This window comes from Cydia splendana, chromosome 25 (genome assembly GCF_910591565.1).
Source record: "Cydia splendana chromosome 25, ilCydSple1.2, whole genome shotgun sequence".
NCBI lineage: Eukaryota > Metazoa > Arthropoda > Insecta > Lepidoptera > Tortricidae > Cydia > Cydia splendana.
Genome location: NC_085984.1, coordinates 3,488,855 through 3,510,857, shown reverse-complemented (window position 1 = coordinate 3,510,857; position 22,003 = coordinate 3,488,855). Strand labels below are relative to the sequence as shown.

The window sequence follows — 22,003 nt, the reverse complement described above, 5'->3', positions numbered from 1 at the left end:
GGTAGGTACATTAGCGTATTCATTTTCTACGTGTACAGTTATCTGCAATAATATGTTACACAACTAAGGCCGCAAAAATATCTGACACGATCTTATTTGTAGAGCCACAAGAGCGTGTCACTTCGAAGGTTGCAAAAATATGTGACACGCTCTTATGGCTCTATAAAAATAAATAATAATTTTATGTTGAAACGAGTTTTAAATAAATAACTACGTAGATGAAAAAGTATAATTTTGCCTTTTATCAAATCACATAATTTTTTTCAGATATTTTGCGTATTAAGTTATCCAAATAACGGGTACAAATAAGAAATCCCTATCACCGTTATGAACCCTGGCAGGGTTGACACACTCTTTATTTCATTTACGCGAGCGGAGCTGCGGGCCCGTCTAGTAATCTATAGAAATACAAGATTCAGGGCAAATAAGGTTTCTATACCATTCTAGTAACTTAGGGTGGTATTCTATATACCTATCCAATTTTTAAATAACTGCTAACATGGACATTTTTTTTAACTAAATCAAGTTCACGACTATCTCGGTTCTAATTTCTTTTTTTACAAAATTATCAAGTGTAAAAATACTGTTGATATGGAATTAATTACCAATTTTCCAATTTACCACAATTCTCATTCTGACATCAAATGTATCTTATTTCTAGGTAATAGAGTTTATTATTCATTAACAACACAACTTCCAAATGTTGACAGGAACAAACACAGATGGGATCATCGAATCTCACGTACTAGTAAAATAGACTTTATGCAAATGTTTTAAGGTTGATAATCGAATGACGAGATAAGTAACAGTAAGCCAATGAAGCGATTAGTCGGGTGACGATAGCAGTAGGGATGGGAATGATTTATGGGACGTCATCGATAGTCGATGTCTGTTGTATCGATCATTGATCGCTCGAAAAGATGGCACCATATCTTTGGCCTATCGTCGAGTAGATGGCGATACTGACATTTAACAAATTTAACACATATCAGTGAAAAAATAAGGATCAAAGTCAAAGGCGTTCTAAAATGTTAATCATTTGTGCAGTAAATGTACTGACTACATAATTTACTTTGACAATATTCCTCTAGTCTATATTCTCTTTGGAAGAAGTAATATTTTGATACGATGTCTATGTAGACTTTTGTTTCTAAACAATATTATTTTTGTGATTCTTAGAGTTCTAAGATAACAATACGCCACGCCAACATCGCATTTCGAATGGTATAATTAGAAATGTGATGTTGATAGACGTTCACGGCTTCCGTTACCCGTCCTTTAAGGGGCCCACTGATTAACAGTCCGCCGGACGGTATCGGCCTGTCAGAAGTTCGGAACTGTCAACATTTTGTTCTAACTGACAGGCCGATACCGTCCGGCGGACTGTTAATCAGTGGGTCCCTTTACGTATCTTATGTCTGTAACACTTCAAGGCTTAGAGGATATAACCAAACGGAGTAGCCATCAACAGGCGTTCCCCTCTGTCCAAAATAGGCGGCCAATGGTCATACATATTTTTATGGACTGACGAGTATCTGACATGGCTATTTTTACGTTATGTATACATTTGACGTGCCCCTCCCCCTCGAAAATCGGCAGACTGTTCTGTACAGAAAATTACAGACAAGGCGTCTCCGTTTGGTTTCTCAAAGCTTCAAGGAGTTTAAGGTCATGCCCCGTGACGGTCATACATCTATTAAATTTTGAATACTTCCCAAAATTTTGAATACTTCCCGTAATATTTGTATATATTTTAACCAGTGTGTAACCGCCATACGATAAATAAATAAATCTATCGATATACATACACATCACTACAACAATACCCCGTTGGCCAGACACAAATGGCCCCATCGCACGCGATCACATACTATCCTCCTAAGGCCCAAGGTCCTACCTAAAGTACTTATTCAGTTCGATGATATTTAAATCATATTCAATTGGAACAGAGTCGCATTTGTTTTGTTCCGTTAAATTTTCAAACAAAACCAAAATCAACTCTCTTCCCTGCACTAAAGGTTCAAATTTCTGTGGCAAATCATGGGTTTTTCATTTGTATGGCTGGGCCAGGAGGCTATGCTATGTTATTACAGACATACGTACTTAGCATATCGTTGTAGCAACTGGATTACAGCTACTGACCATAGATGAGTCTTATGTCTTTGGAATAAGGTTTACGATTAACAATAGGTGATGGCTGATGGCGCAATGGTTTGGCAACGCGATAGACCATACATTTAATTGCTTTCTGAGCATTTGCGGGCGTTGTCTGGGCGAGTAGGGTGTCAATGATGATATTGTTGACTGACAAAGCATTTGGGGTCAGACTTACTCATTTCAGAACGTCTGTAATGTTATTATATTTGATAGTTTTAGTTTAATGGTTTTATTGCTGTCTGTGGCTTTTTAGGGTTCCGTACCCAAAGGGTAAAAACGGGACCCTATTACTAAAACTCCACTGTCCGTGTCTGTCTGTCTGTCACCAGGCATTATCTCATGAACCGTGATAGTTAGGCAGTTGAAATTTTTACAGATTACAGAACAAATACTTACAAGTACGGAACCTTCGGTGGGCGAGTCCGACTCGCACTTGTTTATAATTTATGAAGACCAATACCTATAAGACAATACTTTGGACGTTTTTAAATCATTTTTATTTCGTATAAACGTTATGCTATCTGTAGCCGACAGCCGTAATCGGTCTGTAGTATATAGCGCTGCCTACGATACAAACAATCCTAGGTTCGAATCCCGGTAAGGGCAAAAAAATGTTTAACTATTCGTAAATAAAATAAAATCCATGAACTTAGTAGGTAGGTACATTAGCGTATTCATTTTCTACGTGTACAGTTATCTGCAATAATATGTTACACAACTAAGGCCGCAAAAATATCTGACACGATCTTATTTGTAGAGCCACAAGAGCGTGTCACTTCGAAGGTTGCAAAAATATGTGACACGCTCTTATGGCTCTACAAATAAGATCGTGTCTGATATTTTTGCGGCCTTCCAAGAGTAACATATTATTGGCATTATTGCAGGTGACTGTACTTGAACATATTATTTTCCTTCGTAGGTGTGTGCGACCCTGATTAAATGAAGAACTGAGTGTGAGCATCCAGTCCAGTTACAGTAACACTTTCTAATCCATTAGGGCCGCTAGGGCTGAGGCTGACTGTTATTGTTACTTGGAATACCGCTAGGCGTGGCTCACTCCGCGATTTCGTCGCTTTGCTACAGGTAGCTAAAAGTACATCCGTTCCACACCAATTTTGGTGGCTAGCCATACTGCCATAAGCCGCGCGTGGCGCTGGTCGCCACCTAGCGGCCATATCTGTCCTGATCGTAACAGACGCGCTTTGTTAGAGAGTGAGTCTTCTGTACCTAGTACTATATTAGGTATTTATTCTAGGATACCGCTACTATTACTGCCCATATTGTTAGTGCGAAAATGGTTACAATGTCGCTACTTAATGGCTAACTACAGTAAATTTAATTGTTTATCATCTGCGTGGAATTTGGTTTATACGTTTTTGTGCCTAATAGAAGTAGTAAAAAAAACTTTATTGTACAAAAAAGAAAAACAAAACAGGAAAAAACACAATCGGGTAATGGAAACGATCACTAGTTTAAAGAGAAAAGTATCGATAAGTGAGTTTATCGATATAGAAACCACCTACTGCCCATCTGTATAATTTGGTTTAGTTCAAAAATTTGCAAAACCTTTAATAGAGCAATTCTTGTTTATTTACATATATATTTCGGGGATCTCGGAAACGGCTCTAACGATTTCGATTAAATTTGCTATAAGGGGGTTTTCGGGGGCGATAAAACGATCTAGCTACGTCTTATCTCTGGGAAAACGCACACTTCTGAGTTTTTATATGTTTTCCGAGCAAAGCTCGGTCTCCCAGATATTTATGTATAATATCGGCACGTTAGCAATCAAACATATAAAATAAAGCGTGAAGCCCTGAATATATCAAAAAAACACTCTTCAAATCCTTTGGCTCCGACGGGGGCTCATCGTATATCACCTCAAAGGTTCTTCTAATAACGACTGTAGGCTTAGCAAAAAAGCGCCGCGACAGTATCTCGACATTTCTAATTTACACTTGCCTCGGTAAGCTACCTGTCTTTTTCTAACTGTATTAATTAGAAATGGAACGGGTAGTTAATCTCGTGGACGAGACCCTGTCGCGACGCTCCTGTGCTAAGCCTACAGGCCACCAATACCAAACCGAGAGAGAGAACCCTATACTAGGGATTAGCATCGAAAAAGTTTTGGAAACCAAGTTAAGCTCAATGTAAAAGCATTTTTTAGTAGTTAAACCAACTGGATCCAGTCAAGTTCATTAGCCAATTTCATCCATTACCAATTTGATCATTCCGATTCCGATCTCAAGATGGCGGCCAATCGGCTAACCGTTGTGTTTGTGATTTAGCCGTTACGCGGTGGGAACTGAGTGGTCTACTTTCAGATGCAACGGAATACAGAAAGCTTAATGGTATTGATTCGAATATGCGAAACAGAGTGTTCGTGTTTATTTTACCATGGGTTAATAAGTGTTCGAAGTTTTGGTTTCGCCAGGTTTCGGCCAAAGGTTCGGTATCGGCCAAAAACTGCTATTTTAGGAAAAACCCGGTTTCGGATGGACTCTATTCCTTATCTTTTTGTTTAAGAGCCAACGGGAGTGGTCATTTCTCCATACAAACGTACTCCTCGTTTTCCTCCGTGGTTTTTGAAGCTAGAGCAATGATTTTTTCAACACAGATTAATATTGTCAATATCTGGTGTCAATAGGCGTTTTGCTTTTTTTGATAATTTGTTTTTTAAGGCGCTAGAGCCCTTCAAAAATGGCCATAATGGCCTATTTGACTATGCCGCAATGAGAGGCGTGGCATTCAAAACTGATATCAATTAGCCAAAAAAGCAAAACGGTCCGACACAGATAATTTCATAATCATTTAGATTTCCAAATTTGGTTACGATTGGTTAAGTTTTGGAGGAGGAAACAGAGGAGTACGAAACCTCGATTTTTGAGATTTTTAGGCAGGATTTTTCGCCTTGTCCTTATCGCACTACTTTTAGGTGCCGCTTCCGTTAGCGAGACGGGTATATTTACCTAAAATATTAAAAACTCAGCTCCTGTTTCGTCTTAAGATTCCCTTGGTGACACTGATTTTATATAACTCTGTTCTGATAATTATAATAAACTCTAAATCATAATTAGATTCCAAAAAAAGTAAGACAATGTTGACACTTTTTACTAGCGCGTCTTGTATTTATGTAAAAATAAGTAAATAAAAGTACTTTTTTAAATCGTAGGCGTAAAATTACCAATAAATAAATTATCTTAGCGTATTTATTTATAAAAAGGAATTTACTATTTTACAAACAAATTATTGCAATGGCAACATTTTTTGGAATCTAATTATGATTTAGAGTATAGTTGGGGATGTTGGGGTAAGTTGATATCGCCGAAGGCCTAGTGGACGAGAGGAGACATACATAGTTAAATTATTGTGAGTCAAAATTGTCACTAACAGCAACCATTAAAAACCGTTGTTATCAAACACTTTCCGTAATCCGACTGGTTCTAAACAGAAGTATTATGTAAATGACAGTGATACGCTCCGTGAGAAAGCAGGGTCGACGACCCCTTGACAGATGACATTCGACCCGGTTTCCGGTTCCGATTGTTTACTTTGATTGACCATTCCATTTTAAAAATAAAGTTGGTTTATATTAAAAAGCGATAGAGTTTAAAATGGCCAGTAAACGATAATCTTGAGTGTGAAGACGGAGACAATCGTTATCAATGAAATTTTTTTAAGGAATGGGGTTGACCGGTCGACGTATTTTACAGATAGCTTGGTCTGTAAATCCCTAGAATTGTGTCAACTTCTTTTTTGACGTGACGATGACGTCATAAATCGATGAACACCGGTAGCATGCACGAAAACAAACCTTCTTCCTTCTTGTCTGTTACCTCCCGTGATTCTTCTCACTTGATGGTCTCATCGGAAGATCAGCGCTGGAAGCCACCAGCAACATGCTGAGATGGGACCATTTCGTGGCACTTTAATCTTATTTTATGTTTTCTTTTATATAATGTAATGTATTGTACCGATTGTTTGTGCTTACGAATAAATTAATTCTATTCTATTCTATTCTATTCTAAAAAGTGTCACGTTGTGGACAGATCTCCATGGTAACGTTGTGGACAAATCTCCATGGTAACGTTACGTAATGTAATGGTAATGTTTCCTTATGTTATGACGTTATCATTATAATAATAATATATATAATAATTCAGCCTATATACGTCCCACTGCTGGGCACAGGCCTCCTCTCATGCGCGAGAGGGCTTGGGCTATAGTCCCCACGCTAGCCCAATGCGGATTGGGGACTTCACATACACCTTTGAATTTCTTCGCAGATGTATGCAGGTTTCCTCACGATGTTTTTCCTTCACCGAAAAGCTAGTGGTAAATAACAAATTATATTTCGTACATAAGTTCCGAAAAACTCATTGGTACGAGCCAGGATTTGAACCCGCGACCTCCGAATTGAAAGTCGGGCGTCATATCCACTCGGCCACCACCGCTTTTTACGTCATATAGTTGGTATAAGCCTTATGCCAACGATTGGAAAACCTTATCACCAGTAATTTCTCCGCCGCACCTTACACCAACCTACAGCGGAGCAGGAAAAAACTATAAACAAAAAACCGGACAGCGAATGTCACCATATTTATCAACAGCATACCGGCGCTGCCCTGCGTCATGCATATCGTAGGGTTGTGACCTTCAGAACTAACTTTGAACTAGGGTTTTAGTACGGACACTGAGGATAACACACAGACAGACCGACAACACAAAATAACCGTATAGGACTAGTCATAAAATTAAAACGTAAAATTTACATAAAGAAATAGTTGAGGTTTTTTGTGTTTTCCCTAGTATTATTCATTGAATCTGTAGCCTGTCTAACTAATGCTCTGACTCAGATCTTTATATCGTCGTCTAGTACGCACAACATATGCCTTATTGAGCTCATTGTGGCTAGGTGGATTTGTGTAAAATTGTCCCATAATATTTATTATTTCGTCATTCCGATACATTACTTTTCGATAGGCGCTTGTGGATATACGATTGTCATATGTTGGGTAAATTTGGCCAACGGTAAAAAACCGTTATCACCCGTTAAACCGTCACGATGCAATGCTAGCCTGTCGGGTTGTTAGGGCCTACTCAGAGGGCCTTCTGCGAACCACGTTCGACGTGTTGCCTCTCTGTCGCACTTGTAAATTCTTACAGTGACAGTACTCTGCTTGCCCTCTGTACTTTGATTTGAAGTGACAACCCTGCGAGCTGCGTGAGTTATGCGTATTGACTCTATTGAAATTTCACTTTAGAGCGTTTCAATAGTGATTCATCATTTGCATAACACTAAAAATCGTCTCCTTTATTACAAATGAATAGAGTTCAATTTGAAACCTTTTCTTCAAAGGCACTGTTAACATGTGAATGAGAGGTTTCAAAAGAATGCTAAAGCGTCTGGCTATTTGAATAGTATGATGCATGTGCAATGTCTGGGGGCCTAGCCAAGATGCAAATAGTTTGCAAACGAAATGCTAATGTCTCTCTATCGCACTTATATGGCAGAGTGATAGAGAGACAACCGTTTCGTTCGCTACAGCGCAAACGATTGACATTGACTAGACCCTCTGATATGGCCTCAGTATTATGAGAATTATCTATGCAGCTAAAGACGCGAAAATATGTAAACGCGAGAAACCTGTGGACTTGCAAGCGCCCATAGGCTAGGCTATATAAGAATACAACTTTATTGAAAGGAGCATGAAGTGTTCTTGAATGTTTTGGCAAAGTATAACTTATGTCTTTGACGATCCATAACCTAAATGAGGTAAATTTTAAATTAACGTTTTTTACAATGAAAAAAATTATAAATCAATTTTCGGTGAAATGTCACCTTCATCTGATGACCCTTAGGACCTATGCATAGCAGATAAAAACCTATTGGTTCAAGAAAGTCTGTTTGTATATTTATCTGTTCTCGGTAATCTCGGAAACTAAGGTTGGGTTCCGGTTTGCCTACGGAGGTACGTTTTCTATCTTACTTTTTGTCGGTTAAACCGCAATTAAAAGTAGTTGAGGATTGTTTTGTAGAAAACTACAAAAAAACAGACCACCACGTAATAGATTCAGTCGAAAATATGCCGTTTTTTTTTATGAAATCAGTAGATATACTTATCTTTATGAGTCGAAATATCTATCTAACATCGTATACATTGTTGCTACATTAAGTAAACTAGTTTTAATGTTTCGTCTACAAACGCATTAAAATTATAACTTAAAAACTTTAAGAAGCAACTTCCCATATTTGGGCATTATCAATAATTCATTAAACAAACACAAAAATACTTACACATTTCATTCATGTTGAACCACTCATTTGTAAAAAACTTCTAAAACACAAGTCCGTTCACACTAAAACAACAGTACTATAAAGTAATTATAGGAACAAGAGCGGCCCAAAAACCGTGCCTTTGGGTACACCGACTTCAAACTCGGAATTTCTCTTAGAAATCGACTCTTGCGCACGACCGCCGCTGCGTAGGCGTACCGACACTATGACGTGTACATTCAATTGCCTATTAAACCAATTTTCATGGAACACTTACGTTTTTCACCTACGCTACGGTGTCCAAAGCTTTACTAAGAACGATACGGGCGGTTGACTGTCTAACTTTTGCAGCAATGGACGAAGTACGACCAAGTGAGGCGATATAGTCGTTTTAAAGGAAGTTTAAGTGGTACAGTTTTTGTACCTTATAAAAGCAGCTCAAAACTATCTTATTCATATTATCATAAAGTCCATTTTGGTTGAATTTGAATGTTTTAGTAAGTTGTAAGCAGGTACAGTTGCTTTGCCAGGCCAATGAAATTGTTGACGCTCGTATTGCTCTAGAAATTGGGCTTAAATTGGATTGATTATAATGATTGTCGATTAGTGTAAGGGGGGGAATGGTTTACGGGTTTAACACGTGCTATGGTGTGATGATTCTAAGGTAACAGATGGTGCAGAAAAACCAATATAAAAGAAGCCAAGCCAAGCAACAATACTGCTTGTCTCAATAAAGTTAAGGACTATAGTAAAAGCTATGTTTGACGTGGTTTTTCTCCAAAACGGTATGCATGGCTCGTGATAAAATGCTATAAAGTGTCGAAGTATAATTAGATTATTTAGAGGGATGACTTTTTAATCACTTTTTTTCATGAGTTGCTAATTCTGAATACATTAGTTTTTTTTAATTAATCCAATACGATATTTATTTACTATGGCTTTCCCCTTTTTAGTCAACATGACCATAATAGCTGCGGTGGAGCTGCTGCACGAACTAAATAGTCTAAATATCCATTATCCAGGTATAGGTTAGTATATTAAGTACTCACACAGATATAGTGCCTAATTATTTTCCTTCTTATTTTCACGGAAACGTACGAACGTGTCTTTGTCTTGCTATTTCAGTCAGTCTCAGTAAATAGTACTGATTTTGACTGAAGTAGTATGACAAATACGAACGTTTCCGAGAAAATACGATGGAAAACAATTATGCACTACATCTGTATTTACCTTGACTTTGACAGAATCATAGCGATTGTCAGATCAGTCTGAATTCATTCTTGGATTTTCGACTCATTTCGATTGTTTCCATACTCCAACAAACTGAAGTTACGATTATGTAAGTATGTACTTACGATCACCTGCAATAATATGTTACTCTTCGAAGGCCGCAAATATATGTGAAACGCTCTTGTGGCTCTACAAATAAAATCGTGTCAGATATTTTTGCGGCCATCGTTGTGTGACATATTATTTCAGGTTACTGTACTTATTAAGTGCACACCTGGAATAGGGCTCTACCTTTGTACAAATTCCAAAAACTTATTAATTAATAGAATGTTTCAAATTCAAAAACCTATTTTCAGGGACTAATGAAATTAAAAGCCATTCACAACGACAACGATCTAACAACTAGTTCCCGATGTTGTTTAAAGGGTTAACCAACGACTGATGGTACGAGTATCTTAATGACAATGACAATGCAAAATGAACTATGAACTAGAATGATGTTCGATCATTGTAATAAGGGCAAGGACAAGATACTAGCAGTAAGAATGACATTAATATTGATGAAATCTGATGAAAATGAAATATTACATACAAGGTGGCTAAAAAATAACGGCATTCCCGTTGCCAAGGAGGTTTTGGGAAAATAGTGAGCAACTTTTACTATGGGACCAACCCCGAAAACGCAAAAAAAATACCCTCCCATAGAAAATGAACCAGCCAAAATGTATGTAACAGCCAATTTTTTTTCCCGATTTCTGGGTTGGTTCCATAGTAAAAGTTGCTCATTATAATTCCAAAACCTCCCTGGCAACGGGAATGCAGTAATTTTTTAGCCACCCTTGTATATGAGGAAATGAGGAAGGCCAGTAAAAATGAGGAATTTGTGTAAAGAAATCGTCAATTTTATATACAGACATTTAAAATGGCAGATGCCTTTTGCATTGGTATGAAACGAAGGAATAACAATATTAGTGTAAACTCTATGTAGTTCTTATTGACAGTCCACATTAAGTCAGATTGAGTCATTACATGGTATAGATGTAGATATACTCGTTTCCTTTATTACCGAAGGTGTGGCTCAGGGCCGACTTCCATCGTATTAGCTTAAGATATGGTATATGAAGTCCATTTCATCGCTTATTTATACCGTACTGTTAAGTAACAATTTGTTAACTTTGTTGCAATACGCAGTGACCAACCAACCTTAATCCTTGCATAGTCTGTTCTTTTAAGTAATCTTAATCAAGTACTACAGTGTAAAATACTACGCCATAAATTTTCTATGTAAGACTGATTTTTAGACTCTTATAATGGCCATAGATTCTGAGATTTAAGACCAATAACTATAGTCCAATCTTGCCGTGCTTGAACTGTAGGGGGCAGCACAAGAGCCCCCTGTTTAATGTAGAGAAATGTAAATGGGAATACAGTTATTTTTTAGCCACCGTGTAGATCCCGAGACCCAAGTACATGTTCTTGCCGACCGGATGCCCCACAATAGGCAATTATATAACTGAGCCATTGTCATTGTACAACGATATACGTATGATTGTGACAAATGATAGAACTAAGACTTACTATAAATAGGATAAGGATTGTCAGTTCAGTATGGAATGTTTGAACTGGCAATATGAAATTAAGAGGCGGAATTTTGCCCTTCAGCCAGTGGATGGGATACCTATACCTACATTACCTACTTGGGTCGGTTTACTAATATGTGGCCGAAAATTGTATGGCAAATTATCACTACCCAAACTATTTTTCCCATAGTATCATTTGGCAAAACTATCAGATGGCAGACCAATGTTTCGCATATATAACATGTCGCAAATGATTATTTACAATATTATTGTATGGCAAAATATTTAGTTGGTCATGTTTCAAAATGTCTTTTATTGTTATGTCGAATGTATTGATAGGCATAAATTATTTTTCGCCTAATATTGTGAATAACCTACCTATCCCTGGGAGCAGTTTCGTTTTTAGGGTCATAAAAAAAAACCCTATCCTACCTATCTCTGGGAGCAGTCTCGTTTTACGGGTGATAAAAAAAAATAACCCTAACCGACCTATCTCTGGGAGCAGATTCATTTTTAGGGTCATCAAAAAAAAATAACCCTAACCTACCTATCTCTGGAGCAGATTCGTTTTTAGGGTCATCAAAAAAAAATAACCCTAACCTACCTATCTCTGGGAGCAGATTCGTTTTTAGGGTCACCAAAAAAAAATAACCCTAACCGACCTATCTCTGGGAGCAGTTTCGTATTTAGGGTCATCAAAAAAAATAACCCTAACCTACCTATCTCTGGGAGCAGTTTCGTTTTACGGGTCATAAAAAAAAATAACCATAACCTACCTATCTCTGGGAGCAGTTTCGTTTTACGGGTCATAAAAAAAATGCTAAATATAGTTGTGATCCAATAAAAAGTATGCGAAATTTCAATTTGGGCAAACGTTATTTAACAATAAATAGTTAGGTATAATAAAACATTTGCTTAGTAACTATTTTTCTAAAAAAATCGTGGTAAAATGAACATCTGCTAAATAAAATTGTGTTCAAATAAAAATTATGCTAAATAATAATATGCTAAGCATTGGTTTGCCAACTAAAAGTACTGCAATAAGTTGGTTGGGAAGTGAAATTAGGCGAAAAATATTTCGGCGAGATGGCAGTACACCACTTGGGTTGACCAACCGGACGCCGTCCTGTTGGTCATCCTAAATACCGTTGGTCAGATAGAGTGGAGGCAGATCTCCGTGGGCTCAGCGTCGGCGAAAGCTGGCGTGATACCGCTCTGGACCGATCAAAGTGGCGTACTCTTGTGTTGGAGGCCAAGACTCATTTTGGGTCTTCGCGCCAACCAAGTAAGTAAGTAGGTACATTACCAACTGCAAACATCGAAATTTTTCTATCTCCTGCAATGCTGCTATAGGTACCCTGTCAGTCGAATTTGGCAACAACTGCAACGAACTAACAGTTGGATATATGTACTTTTTTATGATTATATCTAGGACTTGTAGGAGGCAAACGAGATGACGAATAGCCTGATTGTAGGCGATTACCGTCGCGACGGTCGAATTAAAAAAATCAGATAGAGCAAAAAAATGCTCTTAGAAAAAAAAAACAATGGGTTGCACTCCGGGAGTGCCGGCAGAAGTGAAAACTCAATGATATTGTAACAGTTTTTCGATCAGGTCACGTGTCCGTCTTACGAATTTTCAATCTGTCGAATCTGTCGATCACGTGACCTGTCGCGAGTTTAACATTTTTTCCCCATCACAAAAAGTGCACAGCGCCGCTAAAGAAGTTTTCACTTCAAAAATACAAAAAGAGGGTGTCAATTTATGTATCTTGTAAGATACATTGCCAAGAAAAGGGTTGTTAACTTATATGTATGGACCAATGGTTGGCTGAAACAGATTTTTCATTTAATAATTCGTAGCTTTCAAACGGTTCCGGGCAGCGTGTCCACGCGTTCCATTTCACGCCTCAACTGCTGACGTATTCAGCGGAAAATTGTACGGTTTAGGCGGGGTGTACAATTGTATGTACACAGCGTTCCGCTCTAATAGTGGATAAGGGGAAACTCCGGCTAAGGGCGAGGCGAGATCAAACGAAACCCAGACTTACGGCCTGTGCAGTGTGCACACCTGCTTGCGTGTGCGTGATGTGCACGTGAGCGTGCGCTAATATGTTGGAGCCGCACACGCACACGTCACGCAAGCGGTGTGCCGTCTCTCATAAAGATCTGTATACTACAACGCCGCACGCGCACGTGCACGTCACGCACACGCAGTCGGTGTGCACAGGCCTTTAAGGATGACTACCGTTAGACCGGGCCGACCGGGCGCTTACTTTTCTATGACAGATGACAGGTGATCACGAGATGCTTTCCATAGAAAACGAAGCTCCGGAAGCTCCGGCCCGGACACGGCCCGGTCTAACGTGAGTCGTCCTTAAGGCAATATAAGAGGAAAAGGAGGAGGAGGTAGAAGTTGATACAAGTTTTTCGTAGAGTGAAACTAGTAGTGAGTAAAACGGGTTGCGGAAAAGGAGCGCGGAAATACGCCCTTTTTCATATGAAATGAAAGTAAGGAACCCTATATACGTGGACTATTATTAAAATCCAATTAAAAAGTAATACTTTCTTTGTTCCAGTTAAATAAATTGTAAGCATATCTTATTTATAACTATCGACCCGCCCCGGCTTCGCACGGGTTAACAAATTATACACTTAAACCTTCCTCAAGAATCACTCTATCGATAGGTGAAAACCGCATGAAAATCCGTTCAGTAGTTTTTGAGTTTATCGCGAACATACGTACACACAGACACGCGGCGGGGGACTTTGTTTTATTTTTATAAGGTGTAGTGATTGTATAACCCGCTTTAAACATAATTACTCTATGCAACCTTTTTTCACTGTTACATTTGACTAATTTCATTATAGAACACGCAAAAACTGATTTACGACCGAGTTAACACTATGTTTACAGACAAATACATGCAGTTAAGACAGCTAATTAATCAACACAAATGTTAGTTCACGCAAATAGAACTAGTTCATTTTTCACTTGACTAGTTCTTTGTGCCAGACTAAGCTAAAGGCCCGTCCAGACGGGATGATCAAATTGGCCAACTTTATCAGAAAAAAAAATTGGCGTCAAGTCAATTAATCACTAATTTTAGATTTAGGTATTATGACATGCGAGCGCTCGAAATTGTAATTTAAAATATTGCCTTAAACGCGCATACTAGCGTCGAAAATTGGTATTCTTGCGTCCGCACTTCCATTGGATCGGTCATAATCTTACACTCGAATCAAGTGGGATCGGTGAGCCAATTTAATTTTTTTGCGTCCACATGTCCTGATTATAATGTCAATTTAATCAGATTGTGCTTTAGCGTTGTAACGTCTGGATTGACCTTAACTCTGCCACACTCTGCACAGACTTTGCAGTGACAAAGTGTGGAAGTGCTACCATAAATGTCAAATTCCAATGACCTATACGTTTATGGTGACAGTTTAACACTTTTTTCTGTCAAAGGCGGCACAGAGTTAGGTTGACGGCTGCTGGTTGACGGACTATAAGCCCCCTCCAGACTATGCGCGTGAATCACGGGCGAAGCCGCGAACGCGAGTGTGGAGTCGATTTCGCTGTCTGCGAAAATCGACGCCACACTCGCGTTCGCGGCTTCGCGCCGCGATTCGCGCACGAGTGTGAGGGGGCTTTAGAAGTAAGAATCGAACCTGCGCCTCCTAAAGACCATCCCTTTGGAGTCTTTAGACATTTTTTATATACACGTTGTGATTTAGTAAACATAAAATAATAAGCACAACGCAACAATTACTTTCAAAGTTAATAATTTCAGTTGTTTTCTTTGTTAATCACACTTAAAAAAATCACAACTCATTCAAAAAAATAAATGTATTACCTCCTGATCCAGCGAAAGAATCTGTTGCCTCCTTTCTTAGCGCTATTCTTTCTCTTTTTCCCCATTATCACTCAAAAAATCCTTAACAATCATTAACACTTAAACTTTGGTCTAAAAACACAACACTTATCTATGGTCCAACGTCTTTCACAATTCACTTAACACTGGCCAGTTATCACTAACCATTAGATAATTGGTGTTCTTTATTTGAACAATGAACGAGTTTAGATTTGGAACGGTGTCTCTGGCCGGTACCAAACAGGACTCAACGCATGGGCTCTGTTAGAAAAAATATCAAATAATCCAAATGAAATTAGAACAATGAATTTCGCCTAAATACCTAATTATTAGACAACAAAACAAACAAGCGGATTTATTTGCGTAAAACGAAACGTTATTTACATTGTCACCTCACATATTTACCAATCTCTTTGGCGACGCAAAAGGAATTCGAAATATTCAAAATAGGAATTGGAATATTCAAAATTCGAATGGTGCTCGTTGGACGCATGCGCCGAGACTGGCGCGTGGCCACGTTCAAATTTAGAAGCCGTAAAAAAAAGCTGGATGCACATTGCGAGAAATGCATGTGGATGTTTATTTTGAGTATCAACGGAGAGTGATGGAAAATGAAAGTTTTCATTTAAAATGAGTTTAGTGTGGAAGAGATCGAAACAAAAGAGAATTATACAGCTGTTATGTTGTAGACAATGTAGACCATCCTAAAAAAACATTAGTGTTTAAAACAAAACTGCATCCTGTTTCCATCCATTTAACAATAATTTAGCAAAGTAAGTGCTACTTTACGTTACTTTTGGAATAAATGTAAACAAATGCATACAATGTAGACAAAGTCCTTAATTTAAGAGTCTGTTCGGAAAGAGCAGAGTTGTGGAATGTATGGGGCCCAATACATTCCACGACTCTTCTTTGCGAACAGACTAGCAGTTTTGTTGGAAGAGAATCAACAGATTCACCTAATCGTGCGATCAGTTTCTTGGTTCAATATAGGTTCATATATATTAAAAAATTAATTGCATTTTAAATAATAATCTATACCTAAGACAAGTCTTTGGTCAGGCAAAGGAAATCCATACAGCCAATCGAAACAAAACAAAATCAACTCGAATATGTAACCATAGAGACAGTCAAATCGATCTGAATCCTATTAATTCGCGACCAAAGTAAAAAGGCGGAAGACAAAATACACTTACGTATAAGTGCATAAACATGGTTGCATTTTAGAGCTTATAACTGGGGAATAAGATTGAAAGTCGTGTAGATATTTATAGAGACTGCATATACATTTCAACAATCGCGTGAGTCATACAGATCTATATTTGTAACACGAGACGGTGATAGTTGAACTTTCGGCGGTATTCCAATCAAATATAAAATATATTTTAACAATTGAAATAGTACTTAGGTACGATTGTTTTCAGTTTTCGTTAAATAGAAAATAGTAAACGATACAATATAACGGAGAGAAGACTGAAGGATTGACGAAGAACATTAAAGTCCTGGAGTTTTTAAAATCTCGGTTAAAAAGATCCGTAACGATTGTTCTAACATCCATAAATATTTCACAAAGATAAAGATTGCTAAGCCATTTTAAAATGTTGACACATCATGACATCACATTACTGTGTTCTAAGTATAAGAGTCTTCGCATGGGTTAACAAATTATACCTACACCTGAAACTTTCTCAAGAATCACTCTATCTATAGGTGAAAACCGCATGAAAATCCGTTCACTAGTTTTTGAGTTTATCGCGAACTAAGATACAAACTCACAAACCAACAGACGAGGCGAGGGACTTTGTTTTATAAGGTGTAGTGATATACGAAATACATGGAATATAAATTAAAAGCGATGACAGCGCACGCTGTGAAAAAAAAAACGATCATGATATCAAAAGTTCATACTAGACTGTCAAATAATTATTGAGGCCTAACCGTTAGCCTATATAGCAACTTTCTACGCAGGTTATTTTCATTATAGCCTCATAAACGTTTACGCATTGTATGCATCTGTACATATCTACACAAAGTAACCGTTAGAAAATACATGCAACCATGGCCGACGAAGCATCGCCTGCGAGCTTTGAGCTTCCATTTATAAACACGAAGACAGAAACCCTGCAGCAAAATTCTTTCCAATTTAACACCACTAAAGTAAGAAAATAAACTATTTCTGTTAAATTTTAACGAACTGAGAACTCGTAAAAACTTAGTTCAAATGAATGATACATCGGTTTACTTGTAGCGTAGTTTTATTTATGGAAGTTAAAAAGCTTTAAGGTTATTTACTTATTTTGAACCTTATCGAGCCAATAGTTTGTATACATCAGACAAATTGGGGAACTTAACGCCAAGTAGCATTATCTACCAGTCAAGAATAAGGTCAAAGGCCAAACAACGAGAAAGACCCTACGACATGATTGAATTTTTTTTCCATTCATCAAAAAAAAATGTTTTCGTGTTAAGTTTAACAAATCGCGAAAGTGATGTTGTTTCGCTTTCTCAATACATCACTTAATTTCACCAATCGCCGTGAAATTTTGCATACGTAATTAAGCATGAAGATGAGATTAATAGGCTTAGGCAAGATGATCACGGATCAAAGATCTCCGACGAAACAACTAAAACATGCACTCGTTTCTTTTACCCCAAAAATGTGTTTTTATTTTTATATAAGCACAATTTTTTGTACTGCGGGGCATTCATGGAGTCCCCCATGGGTCCCGAGTATTCTTCAATCTTTGCAGTTTCAACTTCCGACCAGTTGTTAAGAAAAACTACATCCTGCCTAGCAATGTACAAATTGCAGAACATTCCCAAAAAGCGGAAACGTTCTCGAGAATGTTCTCAGAACATTCTGCAACATGGAACATTATTGTTCCGCCATCTTGGATTTTTTCCAAAAAAAATTTTTTGTCATAGGAATCTAGAGGCCTCTATCTCCCGCCATGCCAAATCTCAGCGCGCTCGGACCAACTTGAAAAAATTAAAAAAAAAGTCGGCCATTTTGATTTTTTAATGCAGTTTGTTTTGTCTCGGGGCCCTCTATGACATTTGGTCGAGCACCCCCCACCTATCACGCACCGTTTAAAAGTTGCCATATAAAATAGAAGTGGCCAGTTTTCCCGCAATTGTAGCATTTTTCCAAAAAAAAAAAATTCATAGGTATCTAGGGGACCCCGAGATTCCGTGACCAAAATTTCAGCGCGTTAGGAAAAACTTAAAAAAATTAAAAAAAAGTCGGCCATATTGAAAAAAACATGGCCGCGTCAAAAACTGCCAGGGTCCCTCTATGACATTTGGTCGAGCACCCCCCACCTAGGTCTGACCGTTTGGCCGGGCCGTCATACATTTTTCTGACCGGAAGCGGTAGACCAAAAGTCGGAGTTTTCTGGGGTAAGCATACTACGCCTAAACTATCGTGAATATTCATGGTATAAACTACGATAAATAAATAAATTCTCGTTCTCGAGAACATTCTCAGAAGTCACCGAGAAATTCTCATGTGGAAAGTTTCGCAACTTTGGAAAGTTCTCGTGCGTGCATTGCTAATCCTGCCATCTTCTCTTAGGCTGTCTGGCATGGCACCAATTCCTTAACCTAATTCCGGTTAAGCTAACTCTGGCAAGAGCCAAAGCATGGAAGTGCCATCATCAAATTCCTATGAAAATACGCCGTTGACAGTGGCGTGCAAAGTTAGCAGAAAAACTCCAGCGTATTTCACCATTATGGACGCCTAGGCATGCATTCGGTAGACGTGGCCAAACAGCCAAACCACTCTCATTTAAGCCTGAGAGTTGAGTTATTTATTTGACACTTAATTATTAATGACATAACCCCAAAACAAACGTTATTTTAAAGAACATTCCTTATGCCCCATCGCGACAAGCACGCCCTGTCAAACATAAACATAAATTTTGTCAAAAGGGCTGCAACAGTCGGTATATCTATGATGCAATATTCTAAATCTCTTGGACTGTGGCCAAAGCAGTCACCTGCCGCGACAGAGATTAGAATGAGGAAATGATACGAAAATAAGATGCACTTTATGAATAATTTTGGAATGATTGGGTTCACGAAAATACGAGTAACGAGCTGGTGACTAACACACAGCTCGTCAGTAAGGACGCCTATGCCTACCCCACTATGTCAAGAAGTTAAATGAACATGCTAAGAAGTTAAATGTATAAGTACCGTAAAATGGGGTGAGTAGGGGCAAAACGGACTTTCAAACCTCGATAACATTTTATTTTTACATATGCAAACTGAATGGGTTTTCATACAAAGGTGATTTTGGAAGATTGTTGGATCGTTTTTTTTTTATTATGAGTATTACTATAGCTCCATTTTAAAATGGAATACATTATTTTTGTAGCAGTAGCCTTAAAATCCCATCTCACCCCCCTTTCATCCCTTTTCTCCCCATTCATAACCCAACTCTCCCCGCGAACCCTACTCACCCCATTTTACGGTACTAAGCTAGATTCTTAGACTAGCTAGCCAAACCATATCAACCAATCTGAAAGTAGGAAAACTTTAGTATCCTACCCAACACTAAACTTGGTGTTTCGCAGACTCGACAATGGACCATTTAGACGAATCGATTGTTGGACCAACTATCAAATCAATCAAGGAGTTGGAGAGAGAAAAACTGGCGGCGCTCTTTTGAGAAAGAGTTGAATGTAGTCGAGATGAGCCGGAAAAATATAATGCGCCCATGAGCGGTGCGGTTCTAAACTCATTTTAAGTCATAGTCTCGACGCCTTGAGTTCAAGGTCGGGTCCAGAGGGGTTTTCTAAACTGGCGTGACTTTAAAGCTAGATATTGGGATACTCTCCTCCAAGTTAGGGGGTTCTCGAGCCAGAGTTTAGAAATCACTTCAGAGTGGGAGCCCGAAAACTCAAATCGGGGATCTGGCAGACCCTGTCGGCGATGGCGGGATGAACTGGACTCCTTAAAGGAGTGGACAGAGATTTGTGGAGAAATTGGGGGGAGGCCTTTGCCCAGCAGTGGGACACGACAGGCTTCAAATAATAATAAGCGTATTGTAATATGGGTATTCAAAAAATAAACTATCTTTGTCCGTCCTTGCGTGAGCAGTCCACTTCTATAGTTTTGTTGTTTTGTCTTCCCAACTCAACTGGAGATCAAGAATATCAACCCTTACATTCAGAAAACGTTTTCCTAAAACTATATCTGAGTATATCTTGTGAGATCAGAACTGTAGGAAAATCACCAAACGCTTTCCATTGGCATAGAATAGTACTTGATATTCCATAAACTACGTTTCCGTCGCCCGTTGATTAGTCACTAGATAGAAATGCGACTATTCTGTAATCAGACATTACCATTATATGACGTTTTCGCTGTTTATAATACCACGAGCAAGCATAATTTAATGTTTTGGACTTTAAACTAAAAATGTTTTCTATTCTACCAACACAGATTAAGTATTTTTGCCGAGGAAAAAATAGATTGAAGAACTAAAGATAAATAAATAACTACAAACAGTAAAAAATAGAAGGAAAATAGAGGGAAAGAGAAGAAGAGGTAGACCGAGAAAAAATATTTCAACCAAATAAAAGAAAAGGTTCAGGTCGTATATCATACCAGATACCAGAAGGTTAAGGAGTTGGCAGAGGACCGGACGAGTTACAAATTGCTCCACCGACAAGAGCATGTCTCTTAAATATAAAGAAGAAATAGAAACGAAGTCATCGTATCCCTTAATAACAAAACAAAACAACATCGTCGAGTCGTTTAAAAACAACAAACAAAATACGCTTAGCAGATATTCGAGGATCAGAAGAAACTGGCCAAACACTTTCGCGGGCTGACGAAAGTGAAACGACTCGAGCCGTTCCATTTCCAAACGCTTCCTGTTCCGTCTTCGTATTTCGAAATTCACACTGGCCACTTGACAGACACTTGTCACTTGAAAAAAAGTAAACCCGTAGACGGATTAGTTAACTTTTTAAAAATGGCACCGTAAGATTGTCGAGCACGCGTCGGAGTCCTGTATGGCGCGTCAGTCAGACACTAAAATAACACGGCTACTGACCGAAATCATGAAAATACAAATTCGGGAAGTTAATAATAGTACGTCGGGGGAATGAGACATGAAAGTTTACACACTACACGGATTTCGGAGTGGTCCGGAGCTCTGTGGATTGAGTACTGAAATTAGGTATTCCGTTTGCCGTTTTTCCTTGGCGGTATGTCGTCGCGTCTTGAGTGAATTTGGCAAAGTTTGCTGTTACGTTTAGTCGTTGCGATACGACTACGAAAAGACGATTTGGCGATGAAATCTAAGTTACTTACGATCTGCTTGGTAGTCTATTAGTAGAATAGTATACTGATTGTCAACCGAAAAAAAAATAGGTAAATTCACACGCAGCAATATCATAGAAAATATGTACAACGGTGCCGCTGCGGCACCGCAACGGAACGCACTAATTCTTAGACGGTCTATCAATCGTGATATGTAAAAATCGTCAATCTCGTTTATTCAGCAATCCGGGCATCAGGTGAAATGGAACCAAGGCCGCTGATGTAAGGAGATAAATACCGGGCTCCAAACTGAATGCAACACTGTGGGAACGCAGACATTATGAGTTACCTAACCAGTCTTATTATATCTGGATAGTGGATACAGACTATAAGATAAGACTCGGATTAATTAAATAAAAATAAGTATTAATTAGCCAATAAGCGGTGGTGGCCGAGTGGATATGACGTCCGACTATTAATCCGGAGGTCGCGGAATCCTGGCCCGTACCAATGAGTTTTTCGGAACTTATGTACGAAATATCCTTTGATATTTACCAATAGCTTATCGGTGAAGGGAAACATCGTGAGGAAACCGGACCCCAAGCCAATAA

The 22,003-nt window shown here is 38.5% G+C and overlaps 1 protein-coding gene across 1 annotated transcript in view; it reads right to left on the bottom strand.

Annotated features, from left to right (window-relative positions):
* The window catches only part of LOC134802852 (uncharacterized), a 53,398-nt gene extending 32,003 nt beyond the window's left edge, over positions 1-21,395 (bottom strand). Inside the window, exons 1-2 of the mRNA XM_063775589.1 lie at positions 21,110-21,395; positions 15,102-15,380 (exon numbers count right to left, since the gene is read on the bottom strand). Coding sequence (XP_063631659.1) covers positions 15,102-15,166 — 65 coding nt within the window. The 5' untranslated portion in view covers positions 15,167-15,380; positions 21,110-21,395. The remainder of the gene's footprint in view (positions 1-15,101; positions 15,381-21,109) is intronic.
* Between the last annotated feature and the right edge of the window lie 608 nt (positions 21,396-22,003).